This window comes from Pseudochaenichthys georgianus, chromosome 22, assembly GCF_902827115.2.
Source record: "Pseudochaenichthys georgianus chromosome 22, fPseGeo1.2, whole genome shotgun sequence".
In the NCBI taxonomy this organism is placed as follows: Eukaryota; Metazoa; Chordata; class Actinopteri; order Perciformes; family Channichthyidae; genus Pseudochaenichthys; species Pseudochaenichthys georgianus.
This window is the reverse complement of record NC_047524.1, coordinates 31,989,853-32,008,978: the sequence shown is the minus strand read 5'-3', so window position 1 is coordinate 32,008,978 and position 19,126 is coordinate 31,989,853. Positions and strand designations below refer to the sequence as shown.

The following is a 19,126-nucleotide window of genomic DNA, read 5'->3' as shown; positions in this document are numbered from 1 at the left end:
GTTAGCGTTATTGATTTTTCAGTTTAAAGAAATCCTCCCTTCAGTGAAAGAAATCTGCAAAAAGCATGCTTTTTCTTTACTAAAGGTAGAACACATGACTGTTTAGACAAAATATAATATATCTGTAGTGGCTATTAGGGCTGCACGATTTTGGGAAAAAATCTAATTGCGACTTTTCTGACAAATATTGCGATTCGAATTGCGATATTTGTTTTTAAGCGACCCAACGGAAGTTTATTGTAAAATGCGGCCAGAACTCCGGCTAGGAAGGTCGTATCAACGTGCTCCCGTCTGTAGCACCCCCGCAGCCCGAGCTACGAGTGAAAGAACTAAACTTACATGAAACTTCTGTTGGGTTGCTTTAAAGTCAAGCTTCAGTTTAAGATTCACCCTGTAATAGAAACACGTGATGGAGCAGTGCTAACCTGACTCAGAAACCATCTAAAGCTCCATTGGAAGCCATCTGGAAAGGGCAGGCACTTTCAAAAGCACTTGGCAGGTGATTGGATCAATCTGTCTATCACCTTCTATCATGGGCCACTTCTGATTGATTAACAAATGGCTGGTACATGTGGAGCACAGCACTTCTGATTGGTGTGGATGACTGACACACAATAAAAAATAAAAAATAAATGTTAAAACATTTTGATAATCGCATCATTTCAAATCGCGATTTCGATTTAAAATCGATTAATCGTTCAGCCCTAGTGGCTATACACAGTATAAATTGGTATTTTCCACGAGGTAGGCTACTTTTTAATTGTGAATCAAAAGCCATGTCACATTTTACAAGCACTTTTGTAATAAAATAAATAATCTCGTAGGACATGGTTAATCTACATACAAATAACTGAAGAATGCTATACTTTGATACATTTAACCCAGTGGTTCTCAAACTTTTTCTGTCAGGCCTCCCCTTTGGAGAAAAAAAAAAGTCGGGCCCCCCCAACACAAGTCAGGCTCAGTGGCGGCGCCAGAGATTTATTTTGGGGGTGCTGTGGGGTAGCTTGACGTTTCATAGAGGGTGCTCAGACATTTAGGGTTTCCCATTAATGTACCGGGCGCTACAGTGGAATGTTCTACTGCAACACTCCCCACGCATATACAGAATGTTCCCGCGACTGTTACAATGAAGGCTCGATAATCAGCTCAGAGCATGTAGGTGTAAGCAGGGGTAAAGTGCTATTTTTATAGGTATACAATCTTGAAGTTAAAAGCATCAATCTGGTGCACTTTGAGAGCAACATTGAGAGATCTATGGATACCTCTCTCAACACCCATTTGAAACAGAACTGGAAACAGATTTACTTTTTCTTTATGGATATTTTACAAATCACTTCCCTTTTAAACTTTATTCTTGTTTTACTGTCATATAGTATTTCATACCTGTTTTTAATCTATTCTCTTATTTTTTTATAACTATAATGATCATATAAATGTGTGCCTCGGAAATAATTGTTTACATTAATGGTGACCAAAACGTTTGAGACCCACTGAGATAACACTGAGAGAGTCCTTTAGCTCACTGAGTCTCTCAGTCTGACAGGAGAGGACTCTCCTCCACTGTGTTGTTGAAACAACTCCTTATATCCGTTAGCGTAGCTCGCTAGCACCAGAAGCTAACATCAACGATCTCCGGTACCGGTGTGCTCTCTCTCTCTCTCTCGCTCGCGCACAAAATGGCTCGTTCCGCACACACACAGAGCCGAGCTTTAATGAAACACAGAGACCCAGATGTAATAGTACCGTACTGTATCATATTATTTTCGAATCAATCATTTTTGAAATTATGATTTTTTAATAACCATTTTTCCTCCTGGTCTACCGTGCCTGTCATGCCTCTGCGCCCCCCCATTTTGGGAACCACTGATTTAATCATAAAATGGTGCCATTTAAAATCATTTGTTGGTTCAGAATAATCGGTAATGTAATCTGTAGGGATGTCATGAGAACTGATACTTTGGAACCAAGTCAATGCAAAATGACTGTTATGAACACACACCCAGCCTTGTGTTTTTCATACACAAGCTTAACAATGCATTTTATTCCACGTGACAACTTTACTGCTTGTTTCTCCTCCGCTATGATTGCAGTTGCTGTCACACCTGACTGCACCACACCTCTGTCCTCCAGACAGACAGCTGCGCCTATATTTTACTCTTGCAGTCAACTCCTGCGATTTAACCAAGAACTACAGAAACAACATCCGTATTACAGCTGATTGATTGCAGAGGCAGGCAGAAATACTGGCTAGATTGCAGCCAACTCAATTTAGAATGATGTAAAATGTTCTTTTCACAAAGAAACCACAGATTCACCTTGCTTTGCTGCGCTTCAGACAGAACAAGAACAAGAACAGAACAAGCAAGCCAGAGGACCTACATCTCGGCGCTATGCACAGCAATGATTGTCAACTGGAGGCACAAAGGCCACATCTGGCCCGCAGAAGCTTCCCAACCAGCAGTATACAGTATTACTGTACTTGATTCACAAAATGTGACACAATGCCTCCACTACCACATTTACTACTTGCTATTTCTTTTAGGTTTGTGCAGCACAGCAGTTGTTTTCTATGAGCTGTGGCTGTGGTTGATTCATGATAGAATCACCTGAATCTATTCATTCATACCAAAAAAACACCATGAAGTTTAGTAGATAATACTAATACAGTGAAACAAAACTATTCTCGATACAAAATGTGTTACTTTAATAGACAACTAAAGAAAAACATAAAATCCCAATGACTTTATTATACATTATCTTATTACTGTTTGTTAGGAAGTTAAATATGTCATAATTCCCTCTCCAATATCTATGTTGTAATGCTGTGTAAAACATCTCCTTCAAACAACTTTATTTACTCAAGTTTCTCGCCAAAACTACATTAGAAAAAACACATAATGGAATTATGTTTAACAACATCAGGATAACGCTACAATTTACCAACACGCACGTTTTTGTACTGATTGGAGCTTGAAGCATTATGTGTATCTATAAAACCTTTCTCTGTAGCCTACTGGTAATGTTAGCTGTTAGCTCAGTTATTTAGACTAGCAGGACTGTGATGCTAACAGCCAGAGGTGGGAGTAAGTCCTACATGTGCAAGTCTCAAGTCTTGACCTACAGGTCTCAAGCAAGTCCCAAGTCACTGTGGTGAGAGTCAAGCAAGTCATTGCTCAGGTCAAGAACATCACAAGTCAAGTCATAGGAAATGCTGATGAATAGCCCAGTGTCCAGTTCAAATATTGTGGTTATGAAAATGTTAGTTTTATTTTCAACATAAACAGCAATGGAGAGTGGGGCGCTGAAATGATAACCCCATACGTTCTAAAGGGCTCTAAAGTGAAAACACACGTGGTACATCAACGTGTTGCGCCTCCTGCCCGGCTGGGTCCCAGCACTCCTCCATGGTCTGTCTAAGGGCTCCATATGCCACTGTCTCGTTGTGTTCCTAACTGTGTCTGTGTCAAAGAAATATTGCATCAAATACAACGGAATAGTGCATGTACCAGGGCGCATGATATGTGTGCGTGTGTTTGTATGCAGACATTAAGATTAAACACATTTCTTTCATTTGGGAACACCCACATATGCATATGGAGTTGGCCAGATGTGTGTAAATTACTGTTCATGGTCATTTGAAATCAAATGCCGTTGTCGGACACACACAAACACACCGAACACACACACACACACACACACAGAGCAGAGCACACACACATCATGCGCCTTAGTGACCGGACATCTCCTTCACAAAACGAGTAATAGGGGGATTAATCGGGCAGTTGGATGTGTGTAGAGGTGTGTGTGTGTGTGTGTGTGTGTGTGTGTGGTTAACACGTAGCAGCCTGCGGTCGCTCTTTAGCTGTTCTAATGAAGGTAAACACAGTGAAGGCGTTGCGTAAAAGGCACAGCTCTTTGCGCGCTGGCGCTGCACTTCTCAGAGGCGGAGTTGCACGTCCCGCTGCCTCCTGGTGCTGTAGCGATCTCATGAAGTGAATGAGGGTCCGAATTCGAAATATATCTCAAATGTAATGTATGCACTGCCATTTCCCAACATAAACATTACAGTCTGCAATGAAACGGCTGTCTCCTGTGCGCTCCACTTCCTACTTAGCACTCCGGTAACTTTCTCGTGCGAACGAGATACAGTATCTTTTTTTTTTTCATTGCCCTTTAGGGGCTCCGTACGATACAAAAACAAATATTCCATTTGAAAAAGTCAAGTCCTTTCAAGTCATCTGTCTCAAGTCATGAATACCTCCTATCTCCTCCTATGTGAGAGCTCCTCCTTCTCTCACCTCCCAGGCAGGGACGTGCACAGACATTTGGAGGGGCTATTGCTCTAAACTGGAAAAAGGCACCCCCCCCTTTCATCTCTACCCCTGAAAGCCTTGTCTTGCAAGATATAATGTGATCTTTATTAACCGGAAGATGATCTCTGTTTTGCTGCCTCTCCCTTTCTTTTGCTGCATGCATCCGCAAATCTGCTTCTGCAAAAGCCACGTCCAATGGCTTTATCTTATATTTATCATGCCAATCGTGTGCGATTCACTGCAGCAGTGCTCCTTCATTCTTACTTCCGCCTGCCTCCGCCTGCCCCCACCTGCCTCCACCTGCCTCCACCTGCCCCCACCTGCCTCCACCTGCCTCCACCTGCCCCCACCTGCCTCCACTTGCCTCCACCTGCCTCCAGACTTCCATGTAGACCTACTCTTGTACTTATCGTCATTCAGAAACATGCGACAGCTGAAGCAGTACATAGCATCATTCTGTGGAGAATACTCCAGCCAGGGGTTTTCATCAAACCAGTGGCCCTGAAAAGACCGCCCATCTTGATTTGTTGGGAACTGGACCAGAGGACGACAGGGTCCAATTGAGTTTGAACATTTGACGAAGGCCTCATTGTACTTGATATTGTTCTTCTGAACATGGGCTTGATCGGTGGGGTTTGGAAGCTGTCGCAAAAAAACTAATTCTGAAGAAGCTTTCACTCTTGTGGACTCTGATGGTACTGCCTCATTCTCCATCTCTTCCCTCTCAATCTCCATATCCTCCCCTTCCATCTTGTCATTCTCAATTCCCGTCTCTTCACTCTCAATTCCCGTCTCTTCATTCTCAATTCCCGTCTCTTCATTCTCAATTCCCGTCTCTTCATTCTCAATTCCCGTCTCTTCATTCTCAATTCCCGTCTCTTCATTCTCAATTCCCGTCTCTTCATTCTCAATTCCCGTCTCTTCACTCTCAATTCCCGTCTCTTCATTCTCAATTCCCGTCTCTTCATTCTCAATTCCCGTCTCTTCATTCTCAATTCCTGTCTCTTTCTCCTTATTTTCAGATTCTGTCTCTTTCCTTTCTTCATTCTCTGAGTCTGAACTGCTCTGGCATCATTGTGTTTTGTCTCAGGCTCACCATCTATCAAATACAATTAAGAGAATGTTCTAGAGCTCTTTATAAGGCATTGTTGCCAAGTGTTCAAATAATGAAAGCATTATTACTGTTGTGATCTCCTTTTCACACTATCAAGGAGTTCAAAGATGGAGCTATCTCCAAAAGAAACATTTTACATATATTCATATTCTTAAACAGAATTATTAGTATCAGAATTAAGTAACTTAATTCTTTACTGCTATAAAAACATACAAAGACAACTGAATACTAGTGCTGTCAGTTACATTTTAGATTGGAGAAGGTGATATAGTCATTCATGTGAAAATAAATATGTTGCCTACTTGTATAGAATATGTACAACCTGTTGTAAAGCCTTTGTGAACCAGTTATCTGGCCGTCTTATCCACATTACACTACAGCTAGTAGTATTTCACTAGATCACCAAGCTCTCCAATGCGCTCTGAACTGGAGGCTTGGGTTTAGCCCCAGCAGAGAAATATTAACTTCACTCAGCACAAATAGAGGCTTTGCATTTATCACTGATTTAAATATTTGTTTTAATGAGTTATTAGTGTACTCCAACTTATGTCGTGGCTTCACATAATCACAGTGCTTCACCTGCAGCTGCCCTGCTGGCACCTTTTATCCAGCTCTGCAAAGTTGCAGTCCTTTTAGCTGCCTCCTTCAGATCTCTCTCTCTCTGCCTCAGTCTCCGCTCTCTGTCTTGAAGGCATTCTTAAGCACAGAAATGTAACATTAGGCTATGCATAAAATAACCTAACGACTATTACATGAACTAATTTGAACAGTAATTCATCGTCTCATAACAAAATAAGCTAAGGCGACTACTTGCATTCAGTGACTTAATTTTAAAAATGAAAATAAGGAATATTTTTAGTTTTTTATCATTAAGATATTTAATGTTATAACTATTAAAGAAAATATGGGGACAATTCTGTTTCAATGTAGTTTGACGATTGTAACTGCTGTGCAGACATACTGATAATAATATAGCCCCTCCAAATGTCTGTGCACGTCCGTGGGTCTTTAACGCACCGGCACCAATACAATATGTAAAACATGTAATCACACACATAGCGATATAGAACATAAATAATAAAAACGTACCTGGTTTAAAACCCGTTTGTGGTCATACTGTGGAATGAGTTAACACTGAAACGAGATATTCATTCAAAAGTGTGTGGGCAAGAAGGAGAAGAAGTAAAAATAAGTAGTAGAAGAAGAATAAGGCTGCTAACGCTAAATGCTAACGTTACAATAATTGTATTGCTGTGAACAAGCACCACGCCATTGAAACATCAACTTTGTTACCATTTTATTTCACCTTGCTATGTGTTTATAAAGCACATTTAAAAACGGGGACATTTCTGGGAACAGATTGAGCCGGGGATTGGCCACCAAAGCCAGGCAGGCATTTGGTATGATCACCATAGCCATATGAGGCCGGCTGCCGGAGGGCTTTCCTTTGCTTCCAGCTGTCAGATTGTAAACAAAGTCACGTGACTGGTGGCAGATGACAGCGCTGAGCGCTGACAAGGTGTATGTTATTGCAGCGAGGCGCTACAATACTAATTGTGGGCTTATTATGTTGATTCTGCCACAACAGAGAAAAAAAGACTTTCGCTCTCTCCAGAGGGGCAGGTCAGCCAAAGAGGGGAAATGGGCCGATGCCCGGGCAACATTAGCCCGTACCTGTGCACGCCCCTGCTCCCAGGCCGGGTCTCAGTCTGTTGTCGTATCCATCCAGCAGACTGTCCAGGATCTTGGTGAACGTTGTGATGTTGACGTTACGTGTTGAATTGGAATCTACTCCGGACCTAAACAAGGCAAAATAAGACGGTTGCATGATTATTGAAATCTATGTAAGCTACATAAATAAACTTTACTTAAGTACGACTAAGAACTGTGCAAGATAACACAATTATGTAATGTCCACCTACAATGTAATCCTTGAACCTGCATTGCTGCAGTCTGTCAGCAATTTGACCCAATCTGAAAATCTATTCCATCCGATCTCCCGATGCGTCATCATCATCGCAGCAGCGTTAGAAGACATGCGCGTTTACGAAACAGCGAGGGTGCGGTTACTAGATGCTTTTGGACGATTTAGGCTATGCTGCATATTTGTTACCTTCATTTATTGGATCGAGCAGTGGTTCTCAAATGGGGGTACGCGAACCCCTAGGGGTACGTTGGAGTACTGCAGGAGGTACGTGGGATTTATCTTATGTTAATGAAAGAAAAAAGAATACCAATTTGAGGAAAAGTAAGGAAGTTTGAGCAGTGTGGGTTTTATATGAACAGAGTTACACATATTTCAAAACGCGAAGTGTAATAACTGCAGTGGCCTCCCTGTCAGAATGACAAAGGTCCTCAGTGAAGCACGAGCCCATGTTTCACTACATTAAGTACAACTTATTAAAAAGATAAGTTCAATGCAACTAATGTCGTCGTAGTGTTATTGCATGATGTTAAAATTGGTTGGCCATGAATTTAGTGATGGATTGTAAACACTTGAAATGTAGCATTTAAGTGTTTCTCAGTTACAAGGTTGATGTTTTAATAAATCAGACTCTGATGGTGCAGCGCTGTGCTGTACCTCTTTATAGGCATTTCTTCCCTAACAATCTTTTTCTGCGCTGATCAGGGGGTACTTGGCTGAATCTTTTTTTCAAAGGGGGTACATTATTGAAAAAAGTTTGAGAATCACTGGGATAGAGCATCCCTTTATGTGAGACAAGCGATTGGACCGGTATAGTAGCGATATAGTAAAGGATATATTTAGGATAGGAAGGATTACAATCGAATAATAATTCAAATAGCAAACAAGTATAACGTTTTTTTTTAAATAACACCGTTTTAAAGGGACAGACAAAGCCCTGAGCTCCAATTCGAAGTGCATGGGGAATTTAAGGAGAATTTAGACTTAAAGTATAATTAATTAGCAGGTGCCTCATATATCTAGGTACATATGTGAGACAGAGCCACACATAGGTCATACACAGTATAGCAGATCAAGCATTAATGCTATCAGTTGAAGTGAGCTGATCTTCTGAGGTTCTTTTATTGAAAGAGATTATTATGTGGATCTGGTAGGTAAGTTTGAGAAACCGGCTCGAGATACACTTTTTGTTATATTCCATGGAATGCTCTTAACATCCGATAGCAATGAATATCTTAAGTGCTTTGACAAAAGATCCATAAAACATGTCATGTGTGGAAGCCGTGGTGCTGTAAAAAGCACGACCAATCATCTGAGCCGGCCCTGCTAAAGTAACTGGATGGCCTACCTGCCTGTCAGCCTTCCATCTGTGCACAGACTTATCTCGTGCCCTCATTGGTCATGTGCGCGTTCGTGTGTGTTGGAGGAGGGGCTCTGTGAGGAAGGGGCAGATTTTCTCCGGTCGTGTATTTTCAAATGCTAGCGCACTCGAGCCGGTTTCTCCAACTTACCTACCCCACCTTTAAATTGCATTTTAATTTTGCTCGCGACTTGCTAGATAACCACGATCGGTCAGGGTATTTACAGGGTAGCAGATGAATACATACTGCCCAATAACCCTATACATTTAACAGTGTAACACTTATTTCCACACCCGAATGGTGGTATGTTATGAAATAGTGAAAAAAACACAGGTATATCTATTTGTAAAATGCTGTGTAAATCAAAGCAACTGCAATCATGGCCAGTCAGTTTACTTTCCCAAATTAGTGATTGTTGGGTGTAGAAGCTTTTTTAAATGTAGGCCAACGTGCACCATCCGGATAATTATAGTGCATTTTGCAATACTTTGCATTTGGCACTAATGCACACAAAAAAAGTGTATAGAAGTCCGTAGATTAAGACACAGCGATAAACGTACCCTTTTACACATGAATTATTTAGCTTTCTTCTCCTCATGTTGTGATAATCTGTACCCATTCAGTGTTGGTACGAGTGTTACCTTCTCTGTATGTATCAGTATGTACAATATGACTACACTGCACTTATGGAAGAATAACTCCATATGTAAAATGAGACTAATCTTTTTTATCTGCCATAATGAGTGTGGACAAATGGAGTTTACTTGCAGCTTTTTACATATTTTATAAATATATAATTAGTACTATATTCATTAGTAAACAAGAGTCTACCGTAGTAAAGTATTGTTTGATCAACAGTTTTATAAAGGTAATGACGATCAGAGAAAGAGCATTTCTGACAAAATTGGCAAATGTTCTGTTTGGAAAATGTAAATGTTCATTATCACAATAGCAGGGGCAGTGGTGGAATGTAATGTTACGACAGTAAGTACATGTACTCAAGTATTGTACTTAATTACAATATTGAGGTACTTGTAGTTTATTGTATTGTTTATTTTATGTTACTTTATACTTGTACTCCACTACATGTATCTGACAGCTTTGGTTAAAGGTTACTTCACAGATGTACATGATTAGTTACAAAATATATAAATCAACTTGTAAATATCAAACTGTATTTCTTTCACCATTGATTACAGACTGGTAGCCTATATTCATTTTACTATCAAAATGAAACAGATTGATAGAGTTCCAATGCTTGTATTAATATGCGTAGGATATTTGTAAGATTAGTGAAAACTCTTGAGGTTGATATTGATTCCTATAAACATATGTTAGGTTTAATATCGATGCGCCGAATTCACCAGCACGACATAACACATACTATGAAACTGCAGCAGCTTGGAGAACGAGTGAGTTTTTTTCCGATGTGCAGATTATTTTTAAATTGACAGAATTATGAACGGAGTCTGGTGTGGTGCTTTCTGCATGAAAGGATGAACTGTGCGCTCGGAGCAGCAAATACTCATTATTCTAAATCCCTATGTTCAATGCGGTTCATTAAAGTCGGTAATAGTCCATTAGTAGCAGTTGAGCACGCTTCTATTTAACAACACATCCCGATAAACCTATTGTTGGAAATATCAGACCCGCGCACGCGCCAGTCTGCCGAGAGCTTGTAGTTTCCTGGTAATTCATAAACACACATTTCACTGACATACAACTTACCGTGTCTGCCACAGAATGGTCAAAGACACCAGCACGGACGTGAAATATGGGCTCCATCGTCCTCTCATCGCGGAAACCTGCAGAAAAGAGGGGAAACCGCTCAGCGCGCGCGCTTTTCCACAAACCACCATCCAGCTGTTGAACGGAACACACCGAGATGTGTCTCAATGAATAGACACTACACCAGCTCAGCTCCTCACTCTGTTCAGCTCTTTTAAAACAGAACTCCCTCTACCTCAACAACCAAGGTTTTTTTTAATAATTCGCCTACGTATATGTCATTCGAGCGGGTATGCCTACCTGAGTCGCGACAGGTGCCCTTTATGTTGCCAGGAGAAACTGAGAAGTGACAGTAGAGATGAAGAAGGCTTTGGTAGAAAAAAGAGAGTAGTAACCCAGAAAGAAGAGCTCCTCCAGCAGTCCCCACAGCTGCTGACACTTTACGGAGCGTCCACACTACAGCTCCAAAAATAGCTTGGAGCTGGGCGTGTCTGGAGCTTGGGGATTTTATTCAAGCAACACGGCCAACAACCAATCACATGAATCTCCCGCCCCCGACATACAAAGCAAAAAACCCCGGGGATTTTATGCGAGCAATATATATATAAACTCCCCAAACAGGCGAAAACCTACCAGTTTCACCCACTGTCTCTGCCACCTCCCTCCATGCCTGGTTCCCCCGGTTTGTATCCCGGGAGGTGAAGAGGGTCTGGTCATACAAAACCGGGTGATTCGCTACGGCGATAGTTAGTTTCTCCTCCGACTTTTTTTGAAATATAGAAATGAACGGCGGGATATCTCTCCCAGCTTAGACGCGGTTTGATTGGCTAGTGCTTCAGCTGTCAGATTTTGGGAAACGGGATTTGATTGGCTGGCGCTGGCTACTCCGGCGTCCAGGCGACCAGAAGTTGAACAATGTTCAACTTCTGGTCGCCTGAGACGCCTCGCTCAGCTACCCACAATTCAGTTCGGCGAAAAAGCGCGGCTACGTGACGTCACCCCATTGAAAGTGAATGGGCAGCTTGGAGCTGCTTGGAGCTTTCGACGCTGTAGTGTAGACGGGCCGTAACGCAGCGTCCACACTACAGCTCCAAAAATAGCTTGGAGCTGGGCGTGTCTGGAGCTTGGGGATTTTATTCAAGCAACACGACCAACAACCAATCACATGAATCTCCCGCCCCCGACATACAAAGCAAAAACCCCCGGGGATTTTATGCGAGCAATATATATATAAACTCCCCAAACAGGCGAAAACCTACCAGTTCCCCCACTGCCTCTGCCACCTCCCTCCATGCTGGTTCCTCCGGTTTGTGTCCCGGTAGGTGAAGAGGGTCTGGTCATACAAAACCGGGTGATTGCTACGGTGATAGTTAGTTTCTCCTCCGACTTTTTTTGAAATATAGAAATGAACGGCGGGATATCTCTCCCAGCTTAGACGCGGTTTGATTGGCTGGCGCTTCAGCTGTCAGATTTTGGGAAACGGGATTTGATTGGCTGGCGCTGGCTACTCCGGCGTCCAGGCGACCAGAAGTTGAACAATGTTCAACTTCTGGTCGCCTGGGTCGCCTGAGACGCCTCGCTCTGCTACCCACAATTCAGTTCGGCGAAAAAGCGCGGCTACGTGACGTCACCCCATTGAAAGTGAATGGGCAGCTTGGAGCTGCTTGGAGCTTTCGACGCTGTAGTGTAGACGGGCCGTAACCCGGAGCTCAGAGTCCTGATGTGGCTCCACGCTCGCAAGAAGACATACTGAGGCGGTCCACTTCCTGCTAATGAGGAATTCCTTAGTGCACGCGGTGACTGGCAATCGCGCGAAAAAAGCAGCGGGCAAAAATAGCATGTTGTGTTAGGTGGTATAATGTGGAAAATGTATTTCCGTTCATTCAAACAGAAAGAGAAAAGAGAGCTTGGCCACATTATTGATCAAGACCACAACATAAATTTAAATCCAGATACAGATCCTTTGATTTAGGAGAGAATTAGGGCAAATATTCAGTTCTGACTAAAAGTACGTTTTTCTTTTCTGAGATAACATTCAGAATTCAGAATTTTGAGGGCAAAAAATAAAGGTTAAAGTCACAAAAACAATTCAGAATTCAACCTCAAAAGATAAATATAATACTTTTTGGTCAAAACTCAGTACATTTGTACATGTGGCCCGACATCCTCTGCCATACTTGAACACCTCAAGCGAGAAACATTAATGGAAATGCATTTACTTTATTTGTTTGTTACTCAGTTACCACTGGAAATCAATTCAGTGACAGCCTCAGGAGCATGCCATTGTGTTTAGCTTCTAAAGACAGTAAAGGCTTTGCTTTACAATTCAGGCTTGGATTTACTCAGCCAGATACACCTGGGTAAAACTGGCCAAACACTGGAACTGGAACTAAATCTCACCCCAAATATTCATCTCTAAACAAATGTGTTAGTGCTGGGTCAAGAGCCAGTTTACGTGCGGTCCTTCAGTGGCACCCACCAAACTGATACAGGTAACCGTACTGGGCCAGATCTCCCTGGGTGTTTGTACAGACTGATGGTGCAGTGGATAGATTCCTTAGTTTCTGCTGAGGTCCAGTGGTTACATTTCTGACCATGTGCTGGTCAGAACACCACCATTACCTTTGGGTGTGGTAAAAGGTGCAACAGGGGGCAATTACACTCATATTAAATGTGTGGGATGGTATTTTTGAACTAGATTTACAAAATTGTACTTCATACTCCACTACATTTCAGAAGCCAACAGTGGACGTTTCACTCCACTACATGTATGTGACAGCTATAGTTATAGGTACTTTATCTATATCAAAATTGAGTATCAAGCAGCAGTATATTAAGTAATTAGATACCTTTACCAACTATGATTGACACATTAATGCATCAATAATCACAATCAGCAGTTATCAGTAGTTATTATATGATTCTGAAATGGGTCATTATGCATACAAGTACTTTTACTTTTGAAACTTTAAGTTGTAATTTGATGCAAATACTGTTCTACTTTTGAATAACTTTGAATGGATCAACATGGGTTTTACTTTTAACATATCTTTAACTCAAAAAAGCACCAATACCATATTGTATGTGCTTTGTCCACCAAGACATTTAAATAAAGCATCATTTGGTGTTGTGGTGCTGACAAAGAGTTATTGGTAATCTCAGAGGACCCAACACATCACCCTGTGGAATGCAGATCCACTGTTATTTCCACCACTGTGTGAACACACTTTGAGAAGCAGAAACACAGCGTGAGATGAACTGCAGAGGCATGGTGACTCGAAAGGTCATAAACGTCTCCAGTAATAGTCCCTGACGGCAGCAACCTTCACAAACAGTGCTCGCTGTTCAAAAACACACTGGGATATAAATTGAGAAAGATGCTCCAAGATCAGATCCCAGCATATGTCAGGGGGCAGGAGCAAGGAAAGAGCAATACTTACTTTATTAAATACACCAGATACAAACAATGAACCTGCAGAAGGTCAAGTGCTCAGTAAATAAGGCTGGAGCCAAACGAGAACGGTAACGCAAACAAACCGAAATCGTTATCAAAAAAGTCTTCCGTCCACACGCAAATAGGCACCAGAAACGTGTCCTTCCACACGAGACCGCTCGACCTGCTGGAGACGCTGTAGTACATATGCCGGGCCTGTAAGTGGCGCTGTACTTCCGCCACAAAATACACACGAAAAGCAGCGAAGAAGACTTCCGAGCATGGTTTCCATGGTTGCCCTTCTGTTTATTCTCCGCGGTGGATTTAGCAGCAGAGGTGGGGAGAGGCAGAGCTCTTTTTCTCCGTTTCGTTCTATCTCTGATCGCTCTCTCCTGTCCGATTAGACTTCAGTCGCGTTTATGTCCATATCGATCAGATCTAGCTAGTTAGAGCTAATGATATGACTGCCTGAGTGTCAAAGGACACCTAAACAATAAGCAACATTTTGACGAGAATTTTAGATTTCAGTAAATACAGTCCATGCTCATAAGTGTTGCTTCAAGAAACATCCAATCTGACGACCTAAAGCTCTAGAAGATTAAAAAGCTGAACGGACCAAACTGACAATTTAGCTTTTCTGATAATCATTCGTAGGGCGACTTTGGCGGCGAGTGACTGTAGTCGTCTTTCAATCGGAGGGCTGTGAGTTTGATCCCAGCCCAGTGCTGTCGATACATGTTGATACTACACTGAACAAAAATATAAATGCAACACTTTTGTTTTTCCTCCCATTTTTCATGAGATGAACTCAAAGATCTAAAACATTTTCTATAAACACAAAATAACCAATTCTCTCAAATATTGTTCACTAATCTGAAAAAATCTGTGATAGTGAGCACTTCTCCTTTGCCGAGATAATCCATCCCACCTCACAGGTGTGGCATATCAAGATGCTGATTAGACAGCATGATTATTGCACAGGTGTGCCTTAGGCTGGCCACAATAAAAGGCCACTCTGAAACGTGCAGTTTTGCTTTATTGGGGGGGTCTGGGGGGGTCCGGAAACCAGTCAGTATCTGGTGTGACCACCATTTGCCTCACGCAGTGCAACACATCTCCTTCGCATAGAGTTGATCAGGTTGTTGATTGTGGCCTGTGGAATGTTGGTCCTCTCCTCTTCAATGGCTGTGCCAAGTTGCTGGATATTGGCAGGAACTGGAACACGCTGTCGTATACGCCGATCCAGAGCATCCCAAACATGCTCAATGGGTGATATGTCCGGTGAGTATGCTGGCCATGCAAGAACTGGGATGTTTTCAGCCTCCAGGAATTGTGTACAGATCCTTGCAACATGGGGCCGTGCATTATCATGCTGCAACATGAGGTGATGGTCGTGGATGAATGGCACAACAATGGGCCTCAGGATCTCGTCACGGTATCTCTGTGCATTCACAATGCCATCAATAAAATGCACCTGTGTTCGTCGTCCATAACATACGCCTGCCCATTAGGGCTGTTCATCTTCACTGGTCTCACGATTCGATTCGATTACGATTATCCTGTCAACGATTCGATTCAATTCGATATCCCGATGCATCACGATTCATACCAATGCGTTGCATCCTCAATTTTCTATATTACTGCACATGGTTTATTTTTCATCAATGCATACATGCAGTAAATACATATGAACTCTCTTTTTATTATTTAGAAAGTGCTTCAGAAATCAATAACAAAAATGTCTTGACATTAATTTATAAACCAAAATAAATGAATTGTATAGGTCTAGCCTCCGTGTGTGAAGTTGTTCCATCCTCAAAAACAAAAAATAATACTTCTGCAGTCTAGCTGCAGCTTCTAGCCACGGTCTTCTGTTAAGAAAGGACACTGAATGTCCTGAATGTGGCATCACACACAGGATTTGAGTCTGAACACAGCAGACAACAGGAGTATTTACAACAGCATACAAACTAAAATACTGCATGTGGGTGCACACTTACATTCTCTGTCTTACTGTTACATAAATCACATGAATGTATGAGATTAAGTTAGCTTCATTGTATCTCAGTGATTAAGTGAATAATAAAGTAATCAGCCTGTCACTCATTATTTTCAGGGAGGGGGCGGGGTTTGGAGGAACAGAGGAGACGGTGATCGCGGAAGCTTTTTTCCTCCTGCCTTCACAAACTTTACACACGTATATATCGTCTGAAAATTGCTAGAGGGCATTCATACTCTGCAATCCAAGACTTAATTAAATCCACCAAAAACCTGACATGATTGTAACGTGATTATTTTTAAAAAACATAAATCCCTGTGTCTCTGAACTTCAGCGACATGGAGTGATTCAGAGCGGGTCATTCTGCTGTTGGTTCTGGACTGGTGTTCTTGTGTTGGTGGATAAAGCAGACTGCTCCGTGTTTGGTGTTGCTGTGCCGCTGTCACGTCTGTTCCCTGATCTCTGCGTCACCGACCGATTTGATATTAAAGTGACAGAAAAAAAAACGTTATAGTAAAGCCGCAGCCGTAAAATCAGGAAGCAACGTTACTACGCTCTAATCGATTATCTTCCATCACTGCATTGATACCGAATCGTCCACGTCCGCATCGCAATGCATCGTAGAAACGATTATGCCCATACCATAACCCCACCACCACCATGGGCCACTCGATTCACAACATTCACATCAGAAAACCGCTCACCCAGACGACGCCACACACGCTGTCTGCCATCTGCCCTGAACAGTGAAAACCGGGATTCATCCGTGAAGAGAACACCTCTCCAACGTGCCAGACGCCATCGAATGTGAGCATTTGCCCACTCAAGTCGGTTACGACGACGAACCGGAGTCAGGTCGAGACCCCGATGAGGACGACGAGCATGCAGATGAGCTTCCCTGAGACGGTTTCTGACAGTTTGTGCAGGAATTCTTTAGTTATGCAAACCGATTGTTGCAGCAGCTGTCCGAGTGGCTGGTCTTAGACGATCTTGGAGGTGAACATGCTGGATGTGGAGGTCTTGGGCTGGTGTGGTTACACGTGGTCTGCGGTTGTGAGGCTGGTTAGATGTACTGCCAAATTCTCTGAAACGCCTTTGGAGACGGCTTATGGTAGAGAAAGGAACATTCAATTCACGAGCAACAGCTCTAGTGGACATTCTTGCTGTCAGCATGCCAATTGCACGCTCCCTCAAAACTTGCGACATCTGTGGCATTGTGCTGTGTGATAAAACTGAAACTTTTAGAGTGGCCTTTTATTGTGGCCAGCCTAAGGCACACCTGTGCAATAATCATGCTGTCTAATCAGCATCTTGATATGCCACACCTGTGAGGTGGGATGGATTATCTCGGCAAAGGAGAAGTGCTCACTATCACAGATTTTTTCAGATTTGTGAACAATATTTGAGAGAAATGGTTATTTTGTGTATAAATAAAATGTTTTAGATTTTGGAGTTCATCTCATGGAAAAATGGGAGCAAAAACAAAAGTGTTGCGTTTATATTTTTGTTCCAACCTGATCTCACCAGAATGCGTGACTCCACCACGACTCCTTAACACCGCATTGCGTGGTGGTGTCACGAACTTTGTTACAATTACGTGTCGGCACCACGCAAACAACCCCAATGTAAAGTGAATGAGGCTCTTTTGTCGTGGTGCACACACGCATTTCTACAACGTCCTGACATGCAGTGAGCTTGTATACTATAAAACGTTTTTAAAATCTACTTTATAGCTTGTAGTAACTCACGGGAGGCTTCTTTTATTTTATTTGTATTGATAATAATTTTTATTTTTCGTCAGAATGTATTATGGTGCATTAGTTACGAATTTTTGGTCTAAAAAAACAGTGCATTGTGTGTAATACAACTTTTTATTAAATTAGTTAGTTTTTAAGGAAGGCCAGAGCTTCAGCTGTGTCAAATAGATTGTTCCCTTTAGTTAACGTTTTTTAAAAGAACATTATATTCCGATTTGATAATGTCCCCTTTATTGTATTACGGAGAGCAATGTGAGCGTCCATTCCCATTGGATAACGCAGGATTTTACACCCGGAAGTAAGTATTCTCTTTACTGTCGATTGATTTTACAGTGATATCTGCACTACTCATCAACTCAAAAACACCAGATTATCCTTGTTGATTACACAACATTGATTGGTTTAAATTGTGTACAATGCTTTTGTAATTTTCCCCTTCGATTCGGAGAAACAAATATTTGTTCAGTTTAGGATGGCCGAAGACACTACACTACCCAGAATCCTCAGCTATTGTCTGCGTTGCCTCAAGCTCTGTGATTGGTTGACTGCATTCCATATAAAACAAAAGTTTCGTAAAAGATAAATCATACTTTATTCAGCAGTGCTTGCTTTACTCTTTGAAAGTCATCACATGAATGCATTGTAATAAATGGTTTGGCTGCATTAAATATTACACATCTGTCGTAGTTCTGTATTTGTATTTATCTACAGAGATCTGGCTCAGAATAGACCGGAAACTATTCTTTTACCGTTCTGTTTTAATTTCACAATAAAGTTAGTAGTAATAATTTGTTTTGATATTATTGTTTTTTATTAACTACTCATGTTAAGACCATCTTTTCTGTGTTGCTGTGGGGTTTTTCCATCGCTTTTGTGTTACAAATATCAAAACAGTAACTAAATATATCCGTCGTAAACTAAACCAGAAACAGCAGTATATTTTATTTTGTTAACACTGTAAATTTGACAGATTTTTTAACCCAAACCACCTACTGGTTAAAGCACGTTATTACACGTTTAGAGTAATATTGAAATCTTGAAAAGGGATGTCCAAAATAGCAATTATATACAGTTTTTAATTAACTATTTGTAGAGAATAACGAGTAATGTATATACTTTATAGGGATCTGCAGATACATATTTAGTCTTCTCAAGCACCAACAATCATTACATTACATTGCATTTAGCTGACGCTTTTATCCAAAGCGACTTACAATAAGTGCGTTCGACCAACAAAATACAAGCTTGAAGAAAACAGAATCATAAAGTACATCAGGCTTCATAGAGCAAAAACATTTCAAGTGCTACTCAACTGGCTTTAGATAAGCCAGTCCTCCAATCAAATATCTCTCCTGATTGTTGGCACTTGACAATCACCTTCCCTGAATTTTACTCAGGTGTAACTAAAGTTGCTGCGGTCTGCTGGGGGGGCAGCATCAGAGCCGGTGACACCAGCAGGATCAATAAAGTGATCAGGAAAGCTGGGTCTGTCAT

At 41.7% G+C, this 19,126-nt stretch overlaps 1 protein-coding gene across 1 annotated transcript in view; it reads right to left on the bottom strand.

Moving 5' to 3' along the window:
* Positions 1-11,089, bottom strand: part of gabra2a (gamma-aminobutyric acid type A receptor subunit alpha2a) — a 38,399-nt gene extending 27,310 nt beyond the window's left edge. The window contains exons 1-3 of the mRNA XM_034110898.2: positions 10,744-11,089; positions 10,444-10,520; positions 7,105-7,229 (exon numbers count right to left, since the gene is read on the bottom strand). Of these exons, the coding sequence (XP_033966789.1) occupies positions 7,105-7,229; positions 10,444-10,511 (193 nt within the window). The 5' untranslated portion in view covers positions 10,512-10,520; positions 10,744-11,089. The remainder of the gene's footprint in view (positions 1-7,104; positions 7,230-10,443; positions 10,521-10,743) is intronic.
* Between the last annotated feature and the right edge of the window lie 8,037 nt (positions 11,090-19,126).